General features: G+C 42.3%; 1 protein-coding gene across 1 annotated transcript in view; it reads left to right on the top strand.

Moving 5' to 3' along the window:
* Positions 1 to 17074: 17074 nt before the first annotated feature.
* Positions 17075 to 22780, top strand: part of SRD5A2 (steroid 5 alpha-reductase 2) — a 28423-nt gene continuing 22717 nt past the window's right edge. The window contains exon 1 of the mRNA XM_054821407.1: positions 17075 to 17663. Within this exon, the coding sequence (XP_054677382.1) occupies positions 17257 to 17663 (407 nt within the window). The 5' untranslated portion in view covers positions 17075 to 17256. The remainder of the gene's footprint in view (positions 17664 to 22780) is intronic.

Below are 22780 nucleotides of genomic sequence, written 5' to 3'. Positions count from 1 at the left end.
CGCTTGATTTTGTAATTGTCTGGGATTTTCCAAGGCACCTCAAGTGGTTAGGTACCCGCTTCTCACTGGCATCCAGTGGGACTATGGCATGTTGATTTCCTGCACTTCTTTCAACATCTTTAATAGTGATGACCAGAAAGAGGTAAATCATTTTTTTTTGGGGGGGAACCTGTTTCCTTCTGACATGGGAAGGAATATTGACTTTAAAATATTTCCATCAAAGGGAGGTATAGCTACAGAGGTCTAGGACAGCTCAGCTGCCAGGATGCCCCAGATCCAAGGGCCCCCAGTGTCCATTGGTCAGCATGGAGGGCTGTGGTCACTGCATTATCCCACATCTGTCCCCACACCTCAGGCCTGGGCAGCCCTGGGACCCCACAGCCTGCTTGGCAAGGCCACCCACTGAGGGGCTCACAGGGAGGGAGCCAGCAAGGTTTTCACAGAGCCTGGCATGTTGTACCTGTATTTCATGAGTCACTGCTCTGGGCAACAGGAATACAAAGCCAAAGTACACCGATGCCTCCTCCCACACAGGTATCCCTGCTGGACTCAGGTCAGATTTTCTCAGAGTTTTCTAGGAATCAAAAAGAAAATACTTTTTAAAAGCACTGTAATTTCAGAAACAAACAAAAGACATAAAGTCACCCTATGTTTAACATCTGCTAGAGCTAGGAAGTCTTCCCAAACCTTACCTGAGCATCCTACCATACACATCACAGAAATTACTGCAATAAGAAAAATTAAACTTCTATGTGGAGGAGGAGTTTCTTTAACATTTGACTTGTAACAATGACCATTAGATGCCAATCTCTCAAGAAATGACAATTTCTTTGACGCTTTTCAAACAAGTGAAGAGCATGGAAAAATACAAAAGGAAACCCTATTCAGTCCATACTGACACTGCTATGGTAAGGGAAAAGTTTTCACAAACCCGAAGTAAACCTAAGTTAACTTTTCCAAAGTAAAACTCACTATTACTGGCCACTGCTACATAAAGCAAAGAAATTCTGCCCTAAAATTACTATTAAATTTAAAACACATTTGAAATAAAACCATTTTAGATTACTTTTTTTGGCATAATGACAGTCCTGGTTTTCAGCCAGCTCTTATTGTTTGGTGAACCTTTCTGCTGCAACATTCCTTTACTGCCAAATGTGCTTTTCTTTCTTCCACAAAGAAAAATGCAAGAATGTGGAGATACTTCAATTGATTGTGCTACTGACAGAAATGGAAATTCAGTGACACCATGGCTGAATGTATGTATAACTTGGTCTTTAGGAAATGAAGACAAAGCTTTGATCATAATTGTGCTAACAAACAAAACACAGTAGGTGTTTAGATCTACTAAAATTTGTTCTTTTTAAGATTTGCACCAAGAAAGAAAAAAATTATTATTTGCCAACTGATCCACATTTTTAAATTCATAAATCAATGGTAATATGTTTATCTCTAATATAGTTAGTGTACTTTTTCACCTCTCAAAAGCTTATAACATAAAATCAACAACCCACATTGGCTGAAGTTATTCAATACAATAACTTATTATAGAATAGGCTGCTGTGGTTTTAAAACTTGGTTTTGGTAATGTAGCATTAATTTTCAATGCCAACTTTTATGTTGCTTTTTTACACAGAATTCTGGGTTACGAATTGTTGTTAAAGAACATAGCTGAGAATGTTATCTCTGCTGTCCAAGCAAACATATCTATATAAAATATTGTCTTATAATCTTTCACTGCTAGATTCAAAGTAAGTAAAAAAATTCAATTTTTTTATCTGGAAGGAAAGGTGTAGAATGAGCTGGAGATAATAAGATGGAGTGTATAAAAGTACATAAAAGGTATTAAACCTGCAACAAAGGGAACAGGAAATGTCATACAGCAACCAGCCTCAGATAGAGCTATACGAATAATTGATTAGTGGCTTTTCTTTTTCAACAAAACAAAAGTTAGGCAAAACAGGATTTTTTTTTTTAAGATTTCAATGATATATTAGTTTATGCTTTGTAGATTTAAGCAGCTGTAGCATCAATACTATTTTTTCAGATTTTAGGGGAAAACATCCTTTTGAAATGCATAGTTGACTTATGTTGACTAATTTTTTCTCTTCATTTGCTTCTCATTTGTTGAAATGCTGAACTGAATCTGAAAACGTATTTCCATATTTCTCTCCCTGAATTGCTTTAAGCTACATATACAAAGTACAGGAATAGTCTCTGATGCTAAAATGTTTCAAAACTCTAGTTTGGTTGCATAAATATTGCATCCCTCACTTTCCATGGCCTCATATTGTAGACATTAAATGCTATGTTAATAGTATTGTTATTCTGAGAAATCTGATTTTATCTGCTCTCAGGGTGATAGGCTTTTCACTAAGTGGAAATCTGAGAAAAATATCTCCTGAGCTACAGTACCAATGTCTGAAGAATGACCATGAATTCTGGAAGAGGGAAAGAAAAATGGAAACATATCAAGATGTGGCTTGAAGCATTTGAGAAATTTCTGCCTTGTGTTACCAATGCATATGGTGTTTTAGAAGTTTCTAAAGGCAAATGCCTACTCAGTGGGTGGCAGAATAGCAGAAAGCTCTTCCTAGCAGCGTACAGACGGAGAGGAGAGGTGACTGCTCAGTGCCTCCGTCAGTTGGGCAAATGCGTGGAGACACTTTTATCTTCAAAAGCAGGGTGCAGGGGCATTAAATGTGCCTCAGGACTTCATGCATCGATTCACAAAAAGCCTCCAACCCTTTTTATGAACTTTAATAGATTGTTATGGCACATTATCAAATTTTGAAGCTGCTGTACATGTGTTGTTAATATGCTATGGTATTTGTAATTGAATATGACCTCCTGTGACATTAAAAATTTGACTGTCCATCCCAAAAGACATCCACATGTTTTATTAAGGATGAGTGTGCTTCAATAAACCTTTTAACCAAGAACATATGCTCAATAAACAAAAAGCTTTTATTGATCTCATAAATAGCAAGACAATGTCAGCCCTCAGCCAAGCAAACCATTGCATGGCTAACTAAAGTGCTATGGTACATGTGTAATAGAGAATGGCAGGTATATGCCAGGGGGACCATTACTGGTCTCCTTGTGTTGGGGCTGGGACCAGTGAGACAACTGTCTCCCCATCAGCTCATATGAGATTGCAAGAGATTCCCTGCACAGGAGCAGCATCTACGGAGGAACAGGAGCAAAAGGGTAGTGATCATGTTCTGCATCTTTCCTTCATGTCCTTTTCATGTCTCTTGACAGCTTTTCAATCATCCTCCAGTTCTTTTGGTTCTCATCCTGTAGTGTGTGTCTTGTCTTCCAGTCTTTTAGTCATGTTTACCATCTCCTGGGAATGACTCATGAGATCAACAAGCATTTCTATATAGGCCATGCCCAGGCAGGGGTTACCAGAACAGAGAAACCACAGAGTTACATGGCATAACAATGTTAGCCAACCGCCAGCATAGATAAAATGTTATTTTCCCTTAATTTTTTTCAGTTTTGGAATTTAATTTCTTTTTGCTCTTGCCATTGTGGGGAGTGCCTGAAAATGGAAAGGCATTTTTCCAGTTAAATCTCCTGGCAAACTTCTTGTACCATTGTTATGTGCCCTAATTTAACACTCCTTTGTCAGATGAGTTCTACTGGCAATATTCTGATGATGATGATTAGATCACATTACCCATATTTTTTTGTACAGATCTAATGCAATTCACTGGTTTTGTCACAACACCTGGTGCATTTCAGGAGTGCTTTTTTCTTCCCACATATGGTTTACCGCTCTTGATATATTTTAGTGTTCTGTGATTGCTGGGAAGAAGCCAATGGGGAGGCACCTCTCCATGGAAAGACCCCTCAACAAGTTGATTACCATGATAGAGTCTGATCCTCCATAAGTTCCTTCATGAGCTCTTTGGCATATGCCAACAACATTCATAAACGTTCATAGAGAAAAGTGGGACGTTCAGACCAGGCTGTGCCAGAACAATGTGATTATGCAGACCAAGCCTAGCACAAGCTAAGGCCTTGCGGGATGGCAGCAGCAGGAATAATTGCAACAATTACTCAAGCTTGGATATACATCAGCATGACATTTTTACATATTTTGCTTTCAACTCCTAACAAAGTGGCAAAGTTCTTTCCAATTATTTTGAGAAAAAATATGGGTTAAATTGGAAAAAAAGGGACAATATCAGTAAAAGTATTTTTTTTTCCCTACAGGAAAAAACAATCCACAGTTAGTACTGTGTTCCTTTTTAGTTGCCTATAATGTTTCAGCAGTATCTCTTCTCTGTTCAAATGTTCATATTATAACCTAGATGAAGAAAACTAATTTGTCAAAATAAAATAAGCACAGTGGAAAAGGGGATAAAGAGATCCAGCTTGTTTCCACTATTCCAGAAGCCATTATAGGCAGTACCAATAATAAAGCCTCTGCTTAATGTTGCTGACACTTCCCTATCTTCTTCCTTCCTATATTTTCTCTGCTTGGTATCTGCCTAAGACTAACTAAAAGAATAGATGAAATGTTCAGCATTTTTGGGGACATCCCTCAAATGGGAAAAACAATACATTTCCCTGCAGTTTTAGGAAAACCAAAATATTTTAGTTAAAATACAGTAATTTAAAGTAAAATAATTCAAAAATTCATTCTGAGAAAGACACCAGCCTTTCTGAGGGTGAGGTGAAGGGAAAACAAATGTCTTTTCCCTCATAGGAAATTCTTAAAATTGCTTTGTTAAATAGAGAAAAAACCTCCATGTTTTAGTGCTGGCAGTTTTCACTTGGCAGTGATTTATCCTGGTGCCAATCCCCACTGAAATATAGTGAAATGTGTCCCAATTTCACACTTTAGACTACTCGTATGCTCTTTAGAAACTTTTTTAAAATTTGCCAGCTAATTCTCCAAACACTTGTCTGTAATGAGTATGGCCTAGTCCCTCCTAATAGGCTGAATATACTTGATCTCCACCAAACGGCTGAACAGCCTCCATGCCATGTAGGATCTTTCTCATCCTTCTCATGGAGTTTCCCAAACACTGATGATGTGTGACAGCGATGTGGGTGCATCCATCCCTCCTCAGCAGTCAACAGGTCAACACCCAAAGCAAACTGCTACTTGTAACACTAGTTCCATCAACTCAAGCAACAAAGGCACCTTCAGTTACTGTGGCTCTATAGATCCTAATTGTGCTGATTGTCTTTGCGGCAGCTCAGTTAGTTCCACATGAAAACATCTGTCTATTTCAGAGTTCAAGTTAGAATGTGATGTTTAAATCAGATGTTTTTCCCCAAAGCTTCCAACTGTAGTCTTTTGATTCCAGAGTAATGAACTGGTTCCAGTTCATATTCTACCCTGTGTGCAGATCAGTTCTCATTCAGTTCTTAATGCAACCAGCAGCTATCTATTAGCTATGTGCATTAACTAAACTACAGCTGACATATGTAGTCAGACAGCTGGCTGGTGAGTGCACAGCCAATCTGTGCCTGTCCAAGAAAAGTAGACATTTCTGTATCCTTTTCTGTCTTACAGAAAGGAAAAGGGGTGGTTTCATACCGAGTCAATACAGCAAGTCCACAGGTCAGTCAGCCACTCACTTGATAACAGTAAACAATTAGATAAATTCAATGGGACTGATGAGATTTATGTGTAGAAACACATATTTACAATTTCATATATGTTGAATTGCCTGTGTATTTGTAAAAATACATGCTACTTTGATACATAATACAGGAATTCAGAATGTTTTCCTAAGAGAAACTCAAATTTGTCCCAAATTTTTCCTGGGTATGCACTAGTTTAAGTGCTCATTCTAGTTTTAGAAATTTGATTTTAGTCCATTTGAATTCATATTTCATTTGTTATTACAATTAGACATTTTTTAGAATTTCTGTGAAGTTGTAAGTAGACGTTTGCTAAGTTTTAAAACTGTATGAGTTCTGTATGCTTGCCAATATGTAGAACTTCTAAGTTACGGGATTTGGCATATGGCTTAGTGCAGGCAAGGTTGCTTCTCTCCTGTCACTGACACCAAGTGCAAACGTTCTCAGTTTGTTCTTTGTCTTTGTGTAGGTCAGCACTTCAGCTATAGTTGTCCTCCAATTCTGCCAGAATCATGTTGATCTTATTCTAATTCTCTTAATAAAAGCCATAAATTTTTATTTTAGCTTTAGTTAATGATAACAATACTTCTAACTTGAACATGTGAATCTTCAAGAGAATGGCAAATGCCACATTTCTGAAACAGAGCCTAAAGTACTCCCAAAGAGCAAGTCCCTGTCTCCAACCATGGAGGAGATACAACTTAAAGAAAATGTTGCCAGAATACCTCCAAGAAGAGGTCATGTCCCCTTCTCTTCCCCCAGCCCATGCCAAGTCCCAGCGTGCTGTTGAGCTGTGTTGGTTTTGGACCATGCTTGTAAGCTCACTGTGAGGGAGAGTATAGCTGATAGGGAGATGATGGAGGCAAGCCACAGATCCTGCCACTGTGACCCAAGAAGAGGCTTGGGAGGAAGGGCCTCCCTGCTCTGCTCAGGCGTTCAAGATAAGCCAAGCCTCTGGGGGATGGCTGTTGGCAGCCTTATTTTACATGGCAGGAAATCTGCTTACAGTGGACAACGTGACTTTAAAGCTACTACTCCAGAGATGCGATTTTTGATTCACATGCTTCCTCCCTCCTGTTCTTTTCCACACACCCCACCTTCGCTACAAGTCCTTGGGAGTTAGTGAAAGGAATCAGGCAGTGAACCTTATCCAGGGCTCTGAAGCATGGTTGCAAGGAATATAGGACATCGGTGTGGGGTAAAAGAGCTCCTGCAAGAGGTGGGGTAGCTTGTGGTTTCAAAATGGACAGCAGGATGGACGATGTCTCTGGACACTCTCATGAGACACACCAGGAGCACATTAAACAAAAGAGCAATCTAAATAGTCACTGTAAGCTTGACACATCCCTTAGCTACAGCAAATCATTTAGGTAGGCATGCTCAGCAGCTCCAGAAAGTAAGCAACCAGAAAGCAATCAAATGCTTCAAGTACCGAATATAGAGATTTCTACTTCCTGTATGATACAGCAGCCTGGCAAAACAGAGGTAAACAGTATTATGGCCTCTCCATTACCACTACTTGTATGCCAGGCTTGCAAGCACACAAAAAGCAAATGCCGAAATAGAAGAACAACCAAAGTTGCTTATAACATAAGCAAGAACAATGACAAACTATTCCTAAAAGAATATTGCCAGGGGTAAAAAAAAAAGAATTACGTTTCAATAGCAGTCATAAAATCAGTGTGGCCCGTGTTGTCTAAGATTGTGCCAGGAATATGTCAGCCCCACAGGCTGTGAAATCAGAAATGCTCCATGACCGGTACCGCTTGCACCAAGGCACACGTACAGGCTGTGCCATGAAGCACTGCTGCTAATGAGAAGGTCTTGCAGGGTTGGTGATGCACATGTCCTTCATTTTAGTTCCCTGCGGTACATTTTAAGCAAGTAGCTCATAGTATGGTAGTGTTCAAGAAACTCATAGTCCTGAACACACTAGTCTTCTTACAAACCAGGGAATAGTGACTTGATAGAGTGCTGTAATTGCCATTTCACAAACCAGGGGCTGAGGGAAAAAGTGATTGAATAACTTGCTCAAAACTACCTGGGGAGTTTCTGGCAGAGCTGAGAAGTGAACATAGATCTCCCAAGTGCTGGGTAAAATATTGAACCATTCCTTCTCTTGCTAAACTTCTATTGTCTGCTTAAGCATATACTTTGGACAACAGCAAAGTCTGAAGAAACCAAATGAGAAAATACATGTCCCCAGGGTTTCCTCTGGAATGGTACTTATTAAATCTAACACAAAATGGTAGCCAACAACTAGTATAATAGTCCCTTGAAAACTAAGAAAAGGCCATATCCAACCTTTCTGAAGTCAAGAGGGGTCTTTCCAAGTAATCTCAATGAATTTATGATGAATTTTCGGGGACGGGGAGGAGGCATGTAGCAAACAGAGATTGAGCGCACGTTAAACAGATGCTATGCTGACTCAAATATGAAAACCACAGACATGTACATGAAAAAAAGCCATAGTGTTCAGTGTTAGCTTACAGTTCAGAAAACAATCCTTTTGGCTACATCATGTCACCTGGTAACCCTGTACTGAGCACTTCATACCAGGTACTTCAAATGTTCTGCTTGAATCCACAAACATATCTAATCATATGTTCAGTATACAGATGCTCTGCCTCCACGTCACACACCTTTCCTTCCTCACATTTACCCCTTGCAGATCTAGCAGCCACTGCTCTCTGCTCAATCCATGACTAACCCTCCTTGTGTCTCCCCTCCAGTTCCTGCTGGCACTTCAGATGCTGGACTGTAGATCTTTAGCTGTAATGACAGAAATCTAATTGCTTTTTCCGGATTTTTGTATAAAGGTAACACAAGGGTCTGGGGGGGCTTTTATTATCCAGGTGATGTGTTACCCAGATTCTTACTGTAAGTGCCAGACACAACTGATTCTCATTCTGCATTATATTTTCATAATGGTCTATCCACTGCTTATTATATTGACAGAAGTGAAAGTTAGTAGAAATTGGCAAACAGTGATTCTCCAGCCAGACTTTTAGAAGTCACACCACAACATGTGGCGTCCGGTTACTACATCAGTGCCAAATAGTAAATGACCCAAAATTAAAACAAACTGTGAGGATAACAAAATACACCATGAAACAATTAGAGGTATAATCAAGAATATCAGCTCCTAGCAGACCAAGTCAAACGAGACTGGTTTTCCAGCTTCTACATCACACAATCTTTACTGTCACCACTGCCCTATTTAAATTAAACATATTCAATTATTTACAGGTAGGTATATAACCATAAGTATGCAACAATCTACTTGATTACTTGATCATATAACCTTTCTTAAATAATCTAATATCATATTATCTTTACTGTTGCTGCAAATCTAGTTGAACCGTTCAATGCAGTATGTGAAAAGCTGAACTCTAGAGGCTGGGCCGGTAAGCGTATGTGTTGGTAGTCGCATTGGGGGCTTTGTGCCTCTATTTACTTTCTCTGGCTTCTGCTGGAGAAACTCATCCATGCTCCACATGACAGATGGAGGCAGCTGGGTGTTGTTAGCATGTCACACTGCTCTGGAGAGCACTTTATTTCTAGGCTGTACTGTCTTCCTGAATGGCCAAAGAAGTGAACAATGTTTCTGGTATGAGCAGTACAGGTTCATAAGCTCATGCTTACAATCAGAACAGAAGTGGATTTAATAGATCCAGCAATGGCTTCTTCTTGCTTCTCATAGACTCACTCATTTCAAGGCTAGAAAGAACCTAATCCACCTTATCTGAGTACCTAACATAGGCCACTTCATTTTATCCAACTACTCATGTATTGAACTCAGTAATTATACTCACCAGAAGCACACCTTCTGGAAATACAGCCAGTCTTACTTGGAAAGCATTGTGATGTAGAATCAACTGCTTCTCTTTGAAAGTTTATTCTATGATAGTCACCTCCAGCTTTTTTATTGAACTTTGCTGTTTTTTAAGTCCAGATACTGTTTTTTGTTATAAGTTTTTCTGATAAGCTAAAGAGTTGTTTAGAAGCAAGCACTTTATTGAAGGTACTTTCACACGTATAAAGTCACTTCTCAATCTTAAGAAACAATCTTAAAATATTGCTGTATGAATTTTTTCAGTTCTAGAGTCATTTTATAGCTTATTTCAGCACTTTTGGAAACATTCTTTATAATAACATCGATGGCAGATTTGGAAACTTGTAACTGGCACCATCACTTGTAAATACCATACCAATTTAAAAGTACCCAGAGTAACTCAGAGGAAGGTGGAAAGAGTTGAGAAGGTGAAAACAGAACTCTGCTCTGTTTCATTCAAGGTCAGGAAACAAAGGTTCTCATCTTACAAGTCATCCCATTAGGTCTCAACGAGAGAAAGCAAATTTATTTGAAACAGTTATTTACATTTGCTTTAGAGAAATGAGGTGCTGATCTTACATACTTTGAGAAGAACAAAAGATGATAAGCCAAAGATCAGCAAGGAGATAGACTGCCAGGTAGGAGGGAGGATATCCAGGTTCCAAGAGTCAACTTAACAGATGGGACCTCAGCGGCTCTGCAGAAGTTGAAGCTGGAATGAGAGATGCGCATAATTACTCTTCTTCCTCAGATACATGGTTCAAAGAGAAATTTCTCTTTCACTATTTGCACTCTGCTGATTTGACTTACTAAACTGTCAATTGTCCCATCTCTTTAAAAACATAACAAACAATAAAATGTTGATTTTGTGACTATCAAATTTGTTCTAGAAACTGTTACTGGCTTCAGACTGGTGTAGAGGAATCTAGTCTTCAATTAAAAATAAATACATTCTGACAACCTTTGGCTGCATCTACTCTGCTGAATTGGACGATACCATGAATAGCACTAAAGGGCAACCGTTAAATTGCTAGAATGATCCTTGGCACAGTTTTGGTCTACACCAAATAACTCTCAGCTGGGATTATAATGTATGCTTTGGCAGTTAGTGTTGGCAAGGATCTGTTCCCTATAGACAGCTTGCATGCAAAATAGGTCCAGGAGTTTGCAGACTGCCTGGAGTATCATCACTGAAAGATATGATCTGTTCCATTCCTCTCAATGGGACAGGTCATAGTCCAAGCTATACTTTGAGATTGAAGTTCACATGCCTGTATTCTCAGCTGCTTCACTAATGGTTGCTTTGGTCCTGATTTACATGAGGCTTACGCACTTGCCCAAACTAAACAACTTAGATCAGTCATACAGCATTATCATCCTATTTTTATTGCAACTTTTGCTTTAACTGGGGTTTGTCATAATGCCCTAAATATTACGATCAAGAGATTACATGAAGATGTTAGCTTCATTCAGGTCTTGTAATTCTGGCAGAGAATCCATCCAGTTACTGAAATAAATGTGTTAGCAACACTGAAATAGTAAACGGTTCACTTGGTAGCTTCCCTACTTCAGTTTAAAAGAAATTGCCACAGAATTTAACAGATTCACAGAACCGTTTAGGTTGGAAGGGACCTCTGGAGGTCAGCTGGTCCAACCCCCTTGCTCAAGCAGGGTCACTTGGAGCAGGCTGCCCAGGACCACATCCAGACAGTTTTTGGATATCCGTCTTCAAGGATAGATAACTCTACAACCTCTCTAGGCAACCTGTGCCAGTGCTCAGTCACCCTCACAGTGGAAAAAGTGTTTCTTGATGTTCAGATGGAGCCTCCCATGTCTCATTTTGTGCCCATTGCCTCTGGTCCTGTCACTGGGAACCACTGGAAATTACCTGGCTCCGTTGTCTTCACATCCTCCCTTCAGATATTATATGCATTGATGAGATCCCCCCTGAGCCTTCTCTTCTCCAGGCTGAACAATCTCAGCTCTCTTGGCCTTTCCTCATAGAACAAGTGCTCCAGTCCCTTAATCATCTTAGTGGCCCTTTGCTGGACTCTCTCCAGTAACTCCAACTCTCTCTGACACTGGGGAGCCCAGACCTGGACACAGCACTGGAGATGTGGCCTCACCACATCACCCTGTACCTGATGGCAACATTCCCCCTAATGCAGCCCAGGACACCATCAGCCTTCTTTGCCACAAGGGCCCAATTCAGACTGACTTGCCATAAAGCACTGACAGGTAGAACATTAATGCTGCTGTGCTATCACAATTCTGAGAGTTTAAAATACTATATAATACAAACAGACAATCATATAGAGATATTCATGACAATGGTCTTGTGCATGACACTGAATTACCCCAAGCAGCCCATTCTATCTTTCTGTGAGTAAGGGCTTGGGCTACCCTGGTTTGTCACAGACTACCTACAGTTTTCTAGCATCTGAGGATACTGAACTTGCTAACCATCATAAGAGCTCGGAACCCAAAATATCTCTAATTTACATGGTTGGAAACAGACCCTACACAGGCAACTGAGGCATAAATATGTATCTGCAGGACCTGGCTACTCAGAATTTATTACTTGACCAACTCCACACAAGGATGCCAGCCCTATTCTGTCCAGGTCCTGTCCCCTTCCTGGACTCTCCATTTTCCATGGAGGAGAAACCCAGTTGCATCAGCTGGAAGCTGTGGCACACTCCAGGCAGGCCCCTGATTTTAACAGGAAAGGGCCTAGGACCTCCAGGGAAGGCATCTGCCCTGCAATGCAGCACAGCCGGAGTTTCCACAGGGTGCACGCACTGCTGGCTCAGACCACCCACACCACTGAGTCATGGGCTGGGCAGGCAACAACAGCGGTACAGTGGCAACCCCTGCTGCTGGGATTCAAGCAGGGAAACGCAGCAACATAGCGGCTGCTCTACCTCATTTGTTACTTCTGTACATGGCAAGTACGGGGAAAAAATACCAAAATCATTAATGATGCCTGGCATTTGCCATTGTTAGGCCCCACTTTATGTTGTTTATAGCTTTGCCAGCTCTAACTGTAAGTCAGCAGTTTTCCAAGTTTGGTGCCTGCTCAAAGTTTTTGGCAAAGGTCAGCGACAATTCAATCATTTCTGAAAAGAAAGTAACTAACCACGCTAAAAAAATAGTGACATTTTCTTTGAGCTGCTCTAGCACCCCCAAGCTTTGCAGCATTCACATGAAATTTGTCAGGAGGTGGCCCTCCCGTCTGGGACATGCCAAGCAAGAAGTCTTTGAAAATATGTGGCTTACAATGATCAGGAGAAACATGTTACAGCTAATTTTCCAGGAGAGACTGTCTGCAATGACAATGTCCCAGCTTCTGGTGAGCACAGAAACTGCAATTCTGTGCTGTGTGGACTCAGTACTTTACAGCAGACACCAGATGAGGAAGATTCTCTCGTGCTCCTCAAGCTCCCCCTGCTTTTCATTCTGCGATTCTCTGGCTGAGCTTCAATGAGCCAGACAGTTAACTTGAGTCTGTTTCCTCATCTTATTGTAACATTCAGTGGCTAGGATGTTTTAGTGCTAACAAACTGGAATAGGTGGGGCAGTGGGTGTAAAGGTATCTTCCTTCTCTGCTGAAAGAACTGTGTTCTCAGAGATCAGAATATGAAAACCAGACAACACAGCAAGAATGTCACTAGATAAGATGAATTAAAGGAGAGAACTAGGATTCAGATTCTGATCTTGTGGCTGATTTATATAGATGCTGTTCAAGAAAATCTGAAGTAAAAGGAAAGACAGTCTTAAAATATTAAGTCTCTCCCTATTGTTTATGGGCTTTTGTTTGTCATAGTACCGATGTGAACACAAAAATAACTTGCTGCAAAACTGTGCGTGCACTAGGTTAAAGTTAATCCTGCAAGAAATTTATTCCTCCTTCTTCACACATGTTGAATTAATCTGCCCTGTCTTCCTCAAAACCTATTCTTACACTTCCATCAGTGTTAAGAGTACAAACAGCAGCAGCTTATTTATTAAATTTCACAAGCCAAATTAATGCACACTTCCGCAGTTCTAATTGCTTTTCTACACACAGGTAGTCACAGGACAGGCCTTTAGAAATGTAGTTTTACTAACCACATGCTGTTTGGTTTCTACTCTTTCTATGCACCAACATCTTTGACTGAAGGAAAATGAAAATAATTTTCTCTTTTTTTAAATGTTTGAAATTTCACCTGCTGGATCTAACATGTGATGCAAAGTGACAGTCATACAGCTTCTCATGTCAGTAGATGACAATTCCTGCTAAGTAGTAAAAGACTACTTGTGCTGAGAGGGAAATGTCTATTTCAGATTATTAACTCTGTGCTCTTGAAGGCATTAAAAGTTATATGAGGATAGCACAATAGGAAATGAACCATGAGGAAATTAACAGTTTCTTATTCAGCACAGGATACATATGATGTAAAACAAACATCAGCAGCTGATGGCTCCCAATGTTTCTTAACTTCAGTCCAGCTACATTCATGTCAGCACTGGAAAGATATTTGTTCCAAATTGCACCAGTGCGCACACAACTTCTGGGAGATCTAAGGAACCACCTTAAGCAACTGTTCATCTTATTGAGTGTTCTCATTCAGAACTTAATCCTGCAGCTCTTCCTAAAGATTATATGTGTGCAACTGCAAGGACTGCATACGTCTCTATGCACAGGCTCCAGGTCCTTTTGGAAAAATTGACAGACTACTACTTATTTCCACTGTGCTCTGATTCTGGTTTACAGGAGCTCTCTCAGGTAAGAAATTTCTCCGGACCACAGAAAGGCAATCAAAAAGAACCATTCTGTTCTCACCCAGAGCTGCCAGAGTAGGGACATACACCACGGGACGACAGGAGGCACAGGCGTGTCAGAAGAAGGCAGGCTGTGCTTTGGGAATGCGACGCTCCAGCCATTCTGGGATTCTGCAGTGGGCCATACCAATTCTTGGCTACCTCCTGAACTCAGGGAAGAGACATGCAGTAGAACAAAAACCACCTTGATTTTATCTATATTCTTCTTCTGAAAAGCCTCTTAAATCCACAGACCTCTAGATTTACAAATGACCCACAGTTCTTCTCCAGATGATTCCTATTTATAAATTTTTACCTCTGACATACCTCATTTTGTACCTCCTATACATTTTGTACAATTCAGTTCTTCAAAAGAGTTGGATTTTTCTCCTCAAAGATAAAATAAGCTAAGAGTTCTGAAGTTTTATCAGATACGCAAACAGGGCTTAGACTGTACATTTTTCCCCTCTCTTCAAATTCAGCAGGCTTGCAAACACTTTACTCTTCAAGTATTTTTTTCCAACAAATACTCCCACTGAATTATTTACTGTTGAGACATAAAAAAGCATTCAGAATATCCGTAATTTACTGCAGGAGAAAAAATCTGAATTAAATGGTCTGTGCTTTGTAGCTTAATCGTGCTGGCTTGAGATAATTTCAGGGCAAGATTCATTACTGCCTGGTGCTCCTGTGGGCTGGTGAAATGAATATCCACATATGCACCCATGGGAAAATAAAGTTTGGTTTAAAATTAAATGTTGGTGATCCTGTACAAACCACACTCTTTCAGCACTGCACCTTGCTGCCTTCTCAGACCGCACTGATCTATACAAAGAATGCTTCTGCAGCACTGCTCTCACCTTTCTCACTGCAATCCCTGATGTGGTACTTAGGCAAGAAGAAGAAATTCTCAGGGGAAGCTTTGTCCAATGGTTGAATGTGATGAATAATCACAGTGTCTTTGTTTCCAACAACAAACATAAACACCATGGTACTTAACTTAGAGGAGTATCTGTCCACAGAAATTACTTCAGAGCTCTAACACACAGAGCAAGAATGGGATTCAGTTCTCCTAACATCTTTGTCTAGACGTCTTTTAGAGCCAACGGAGAGAAACAGGTTTTTCTACATTATGATTCATTTATCTGTTTTATTACCTCTTTGGATGAGATGAATCTCACCTTAAAAGTGCCTCCTTCTCTCCATGGACTGGAAATGGTTTCTATGTGACTAGCTCACTTTTTAAACATTAGAATTCCCACCTCATTTGTCTTCCCCTGTAAATGAGTAGAACTAGACCCCTTCAGCCTGAATCCAGCCAACCAGGATGATGAGCATGGGACCACCTGAAGCTACCAATGCTGTGTTTGAGATCACAGCCCCCTCTTGTTCTCATGTTGTGCATTCTTCATGGTTTTAGTTTGAATCCAAAGCATACTTCTGAAATGATTCCCACAATCATCCCCAGCTAACTACTGAGCTTTGATTTGCTTCATGAAACAGGCAGCTTCCTCCACTGATGGTTCACAGCCAGGAAGCATTTCTCCAACACAGATGCCTATGCCACTAGCCTCCCATCACCTATACTGTTTTATGGCTAGCATACCTGGCACAGTTCTGGTCCAGACCTGCTAGCCCTCTTTTATACACAGCTGGGAGATGGCATGTGCCAAAGACTGTCTCCAGCAGGCAGCTTGCAGGCAGACAGGCATCTTCTGTGAGGGAAGAGTGCTCTGCCATGTGGCTCACAGCCATAATTTGCCACACATCCCTGAGGCCAGAAAAGCCTTGACCTACTTAGTGCCACAAACATGACCTTAGCAACTACAACACTCTATATGGATAAGGGAAAAATTGTTCACCACTGAAAGAGCTCCACTCCTTTGTTTTAAGTAACCGTCCCAGAGAACAGCCAACATAACAGAACACGTGCCTCCTGGACTACAGGATAGTCTATAGCCTGGTGGATTGGTCAGCCTCTGCAGAAAGAGAATCCCCTTAAATAAAGGAGGCAATTGAACCCAAGTCTCCCACATCCTAGATTAGTGCATTCAGCATTCAGACCTTGAATAAAAAACAGTTACCACCTCTGCTCCACAAGAGCATTTTGTGTGGTGTCCCATCCTTTGTGGAGCTGGATCCAACTACTTTCTCAGTGAAGCTGCGAAATTACATGGGTGCAACTGGAATTCATGGCCTTGAGGTGATCTGCTGTAATGGTCAGTAACAATACAGAGTTTAATGTTCTGTTAGCCCTCCTGCAGTAATTCAACACCCTGACAATCCCTACCAAATGTCAAATATGAGCTGGAGTGGTCAGAGTCATAGGTTTGGGGATGGGTTTCCCTAGTGCTGCCACGGGCATCTACATTTGTTAATTTTCATCTGGCCTTTAGCAGCTCTCTGCTTTTACTCTCCACCGGCACACAAATGGAGCAGGACTCTCTGCTACCAGAAGGCTGCTCAGCTAGTACATCACCGATCACCAGGCCAGCCACAGTATGGCATTTACGGTAACAGAAGCACTGCCCGCTCAGTTAACGTTTCACGGCCTGCAAACGGCCTCGTGCCTGGTGACCCAGAAGTCACGCAGCGACCCTGGCTGCGACTGCCAGGCCGTGATGAGCCGAAGCCTTGCAACACAGGGAAGGAAACGCCGCCGCTCTCATCTTACCGGCAGCAATTGCCTCCTGCTGGGAATTACACACTCACACCTCCGGGCTGCGCCTTCGCCCCCGAGCCGCCCCGCTGCCTGCCGCCTCGCCGCCCCCCGACCCTCAGCGACCGCCCTCGCGCTGGCCGCCAACGGCCGCCAACCGCCGCTCGCCAACCGCCGCTGCCGTCACCCCCGGGCCGCGCCGAGCGGAGGGGCCGCGACCGCGATGCGGGGCCGAACCGGGCCGGCCGAGGGAGGGGCCGGAGCGGGCCCCGCGGGGGGCAGCTCCCCTCGGGGCGGGCTGGGGCGCCTCGCCCGCGCCGGCAAGAGGGGCTGCGCCCTCTGACGAGCCCGGGCGATGGGAGGCAGCGCGGCGGGGCGGGGTGACAGCCTAGGCTCTAATAAGGCCGGGGCTGGCGCTGGCCGAGGGCTGTTTGCCTCGGTCCCCCGCGCTGCCCGGCGCCCCCGCCAGCCCCCGAGCATGCAGTGCTTCCCCAGCCTGGTACTGGCCCTCAGTTCGCTGCTGGGCGCCCTGGCGCTGCTGCAGCTCTCGCTGTACCTCCGGGTGCCGTCCCGCTACGGGAAGCACGAGGAGCGGCTGTGCCGGCCGCGGGGCCGGTTGCCGGCGCGCTGCGCCTGGTTCCTGCAGGAGCTGCCCTCCTTCCTGGTGCCCGCGCTGTTGCTGGCGCTGCGCAGCCCGCCCCGCCTCGAGCCGCTCGGCTGCCGCCTCCTCTGCTGCCTCTTCTGCTGGCACTACTTCTACAGGTACCGCCGCCGGGCAGGGCTCCGGCAGCCCCGCGGCTCCCACCGCCCCGCCACCGGTCCGCGGCGCTCCCGGGGGCGAGCGGCGGCTGCAAAGAGCTGCGGCCTCCCCTCAGGAAACGGGGGAAATAAGAAACGAAGGGAAGCTGCGGGAATGGGCGCAGCCGGGGCCGGGTGGGCGGTAGGGCTGGGGCAGGTCTTGGTTGCAGCATCGCTCCCTTCCGTGTGAAACGCGGTCCTTCTAATGATCGCCAACGGCAGGGCGCCGGAGCAGCTAATCCGCGCCCCTGGGCTTTGCTTGAAACAGAGGGGCCGGTCGGGTTGGTGTCTCTCCCCTGTGCTGGCCGCCGGGGGAAGGAGCAGGTGGTACTCGGGTGCTTGAAGCAGGGAAAAGGATGTATGCTTTGGATTTTTAGCTTAAAAAAATAGAAATAGAACGAGGTTTCGCTAAGCTGGAGCAAAGTTTTGGATGAAACTAATCCAAGTATTATGTAAAGGAACATGCAAAATGCTTATTGCGGGCAGGAGAGGCGCAGCACACGCAGCGCCGGGAGCAGTGCCGGCCGCCAAAGCAAGCCGTGGGAACACGCGTGAGGATGGCCCGAATGCAAAACCACTACAGCAGTGAGGGAACAAGGACTGAATGAGCCGCGCTGCTGTGCAGTTAGCACAAGAAAAAACAAAGTCACTGCAGGCTTTCTGTACCACAACACAAAAGTTGGTGCTTTATGCTCAATTTGTCATTCCCACTTCACTAGCAAAGTACCAATTTTTTTTTTTTTTTTTTTAGAAACGTTGTCATATCAGATGTGAATGAATTCTGTAAGTCTAAGTAATTTTCTATTTACTAATCAGGAGCTCAAAGAAAAAGTAGAGTTTTGACCCACTGTTGGTGATAACTTTGAAGTGACATAGCTCTACAATTGTCACCTGGTTCTGCAGTCAGTGGAACTTGGTTTTGGAGTATGTCACCAGAATATATCTTCTGACATATTGAGCTGAGTGTGTTTTATCTTCTGCTTCACTTCCATTTTCTATGGAGTACTTTCATGAGGAATTTGACTTTTGGTTCTCTGGTCATGGAAAAAAAAAAGGCTTTTCACAAATGGCAAGTGCATGTGACCATGTTATGCCATTACATAGTAAAGAGCTATGTAGCTTCTGAAGCAAAACTGTTTCTGACTTTGTTCGCCATTTTTAACCCCAATTCCTATTTCTATTTTTTGTTTTGCTTCCTAGAAATAGAAAACATTAATGTAATAATTGACCAGAAATTATTATTTGCAACTCAACCAAAATCAATTTGTTGAAAATCCAGCTGCAGTATCTCTACAGACAGTTTAGGGATAGAGACTCTAGGCTGTTGTAGATAAATTTAAAACAGAGAATGGTTTAAAGTGCTAAAACACTATGTTAGAGATATACTCATTATCGCTAACATTGTCTTTTCTTTGCTGCACTAAGTCAGATGGAGGATACTACCTATAACACATTTGGCTCCCAGGAAGCTAGACGCATTAGTTATATGTAGTTATACTAAATTTAATTTAATGCATTCTGCTATTCTCAAGAATATCTGATCATTTCAGAAACACAGCAATCAATGAGCACCACTAGACAACTGAAAGAATTGTTACCCTACCAGTATGCATACATCTTTTGAGTCAGTGGCTTCTTTTTCAACATTACTGATAGACTTAGGCAGAAGCACTGTGTTTTCCTACATTTTTTTTGTCAAATAATTTGAGGGTCTTCTAATCTGTGCCTGGAGTATACTTTTTCTCTTGTAAAAGTAAAAGCTCTCATTTTAACCAAGTCTGTATAACAAACACCTTTGTTTCTAATACTGCATGTTACTCCAGTATTATTCTCACAATGTGCAGCCTCTTCTCATGCAAGCCATTCTGAGATTCTGCTGAATCAATATTTGAAATGTTGTATTAAATATTAGTGCTTTGTTGTTATGTAAAAGAGCATCAAAACATGCAAATTAGGAGTTTTTCTGGGTGTCACCTGACACTATGGAGACAGGCAAGTTCTTTGAGGGATCCTTGGTAGAATGACCAATGGCCGCAGGGTTGTGGTTATAATTAGAGCTTTATTATTATGTAACAATTTTAACAATCAGCATAGTTTATTGTTATCCACAATTTCTAGCAGTTAGTATTGTTACACAGAATTTTTAGCAATTAGCATAGCTTACAGTAGCTTAAAAAAAAATTTCTAATGATTTGCCTGAGTTTCTTATTATCTATAAGTTTTATTTACCTAGACTTTTTAGTCATCCGGACCCTCTGCAGATCGGGTCAAATTCTTAATGATCAGCGTGTGATACAATAATAGTAATCTAGACTCAGAGTTTACGTAAAAGAACATGACTTACTCACTCAGTCCTCAGAGGAAGACGATGACGATGGTGGAGGCATCCCTCACCACCGGGAAATCACAGCGTTTGCCGTCCAGCAGCAGTTCCCCTCTAAGCCCACTTGCAGCTGCTGGATTTTATAAGCAGTATCTCATGAGCTGTTACGCTTCCCTGTTCCATAATGGGTGCCATCACATGCTGGCAACAACGCTGGTGGGCAAACCATCTTATTGCAATGTTGAAAAAGGGGTAGAAAGAGCAGGTGGTGATATGTGATCAGCATGCTTATGTATTATGGCTTTATAAAATGGCATTGGTTATGCTAACCATATTATGAGGGGTTAGGAGCAGGGGATACTGGTGACACTGCGTTAGGGCATTTCATTGGCATATAGTGTTTGAAAAGAGGCTCAGTACTTTGATATAACAGCCAGACTATCTTGATATTTTTTCAATTTATTATCTTTACTAGAAATAATCTAACGACAATTTTAAATACTTTAGTGATTAAACTTGACTGCAAGTATAACAAGTAAAACGTACGATTGATGAATAATAAAATTACATTTACTTAATGGATGTAGCCTACTGCAGTTTTTCTGAATTTAAAATTTTGAAGTGAATAAAGCTGTTCCACTTTTAATTATAAATATATTTTGTTAATCTACTACTTTTTCTACCAATTATCTGGCATCTGTAAGCATTCCTTTATGGTTGTATGAAACAGAGAAAAGTTTATTTGTATATTGTTGCATAATTTAGTGACTTCTTTCTCTCCACAGGGAAGCTTTTATCATTCCTAATTTTGTCTCATCTATCACACCAAATATGCATGCGGAAGGGAAGTTTTGGTTAGAGGTATGCTCAGAAGGACAATATAGTCCATAATGGAGAAACATAGATTTTTAAAGGACTGCTATGCTAGCTTTTCTGCCTTCCTATGTGTTATGACCAGCTGTGCTGCCCCAGTAGCTTGTGTTTGACTGAAGCATGTATTTTGGAGTAACTTCAAGCCTTGATCTGAAGACCCTAGAAGATGGAGGATCCATCATTTTCCATGGAGAATCCACTGTTTTCTTTGGTAGTGTAGTCTTCTGAACTCTTTCACTGCCACTTAAACATGTTTAAAATGTCTTGCTTGCATTTGGCTAGCCTCAATTTCTTCTCAGTGGTGCTTGCAATTTCTTGCTCTGTGCTAATTTAAAGTACTCCTTAGTATCCTTTAGTATTTTCTTACCATGATATCACTTATACAGTAATCAGATCATCTTTCAATTTGCTTGTACAGAGCTGTCAGTTGACATCCAGCAGAGCTGCACTGATGTTATCCAGATAATATAGGAGCATATGATCATATTTCTGATTAATTAGCTACTGCATATGATATGGTGTTTATGCTGGATTTATGTTTTTATGGTGGATTTATGCCAGCTACAAGGGAATAGACATTACCTGATCTAACATAGAGTTAGAGTGGTGCAGACACATGATACTTCATCTAGCATGAAGTTGGTCAGGATAAAATTACCTGTTCATAAATTTAGGAACAGGCTTAAACCAGCAAAATTAATTTGGCCTGCTTTTGGACATGGTGTCAAGTAGCTGCAACAATTTTTATTTGATCTGAGGTATCCTAAACCAGATTGATCATGTCACTGAACCACAGCTGAAGGCCCTCAATGCAAGACTTTTCTTTTTTATTTCCTCAGCCCACAGATAATTTCTGTGGGTTTTTTTTCCTCTTTTCCTACATCCATTTTAAAATGAAGGTATCAGTATTGGATGTAGAATACAATACCAGACGTGTAGTAGCTTATCTAGAGACAACATCACCTTCCTGTTCCCATATGCTACTCCCATGCTTACAGATCAGAAGAGCGATTTTTGTTTTGGAGTCACACTAGGAAGCCCTGTTTCCAGGCTACTTTGAGCACCCTGGAGCTGGTGTAACCACGATTGTAACCAAGGTTACAATCTACCACTGCTTAGGAATGGTTTGTGTTCCTATGTCTGCATTTCTTTGATTTTAAAGGAACTTTTTGGTGTGGATTATTGCTCAGTAATGCTGTTCTACCCACACTGATGTTCACCTCTTGTCTAGAATTTGTGCCAAGTGCCAGCTTTATCAGTGGTAAATTTGTATTTATTGTCAGGTCATTGAGGAATATGCCGGAGTGCTGTAAGGACCACTCTAATCCTCTTCTGGAAACTCCCTGGGTTAATGCTGATGGCTCCTCATTGACAGGACTTTGTAGAGCCTCTCTGCTTGCTTGGTGGAGCCTGGTGAGCCAGGTCTGGCAGGTGGTGTGCTCCCATCTATCCCACTGCTGAAAGAGAAGGGAGATGGTCACCTGAGTACCAACTGCGGGCCAAAGAGCCAACCCTCCCCTAGCGCAGTCTAATACAAAGATGTGCTGCCCGAGAGGATGCAAGAGGGAGGTGGATGGAGCCGGGAGACCTTCTCCCCTTCCCTCCTTGGCCCAGGAGCAGCAGTCTAGCAGGCTGTGGTGAACTGTGACAGCAGTACGCTCTCCATCTTTTTCTGCCACCACTAGGCAGCAGCCTCTCTCTTTGTGGCAAGCACAAGACGGTGTGTTCCCTGAGGCTTTGATGAAGGGCTAAGGCAGACTGCTGCTGCTGCTGAGGGGAGGAAAGGGAAGGGAGGAATCCCCAGTCCCACCCCCTGCCTCTTTGTCTGCTATCGTCTGTACTTACTTAGCCAGCTCTTCATCTCTCAATGTGCACTTTATTACCG

Source organism: Grus americana, chromosome 3 (assembly GCF_028858705.1).
Source record: "Grus americana isolate bGruAme1 chromosome 3, bGruAme1.mat, whole genome shotgun sequence".
Classification (NCBI taxonomy): domain Eukaryota; kingdom Metazoa; phylum Chordata; class Aves; order Gruiformes; family Gruidae; genus Grus; species Grus americana.
This window is presented reverse-complemented; position numbering and strand designations above follow the sequence as displayed.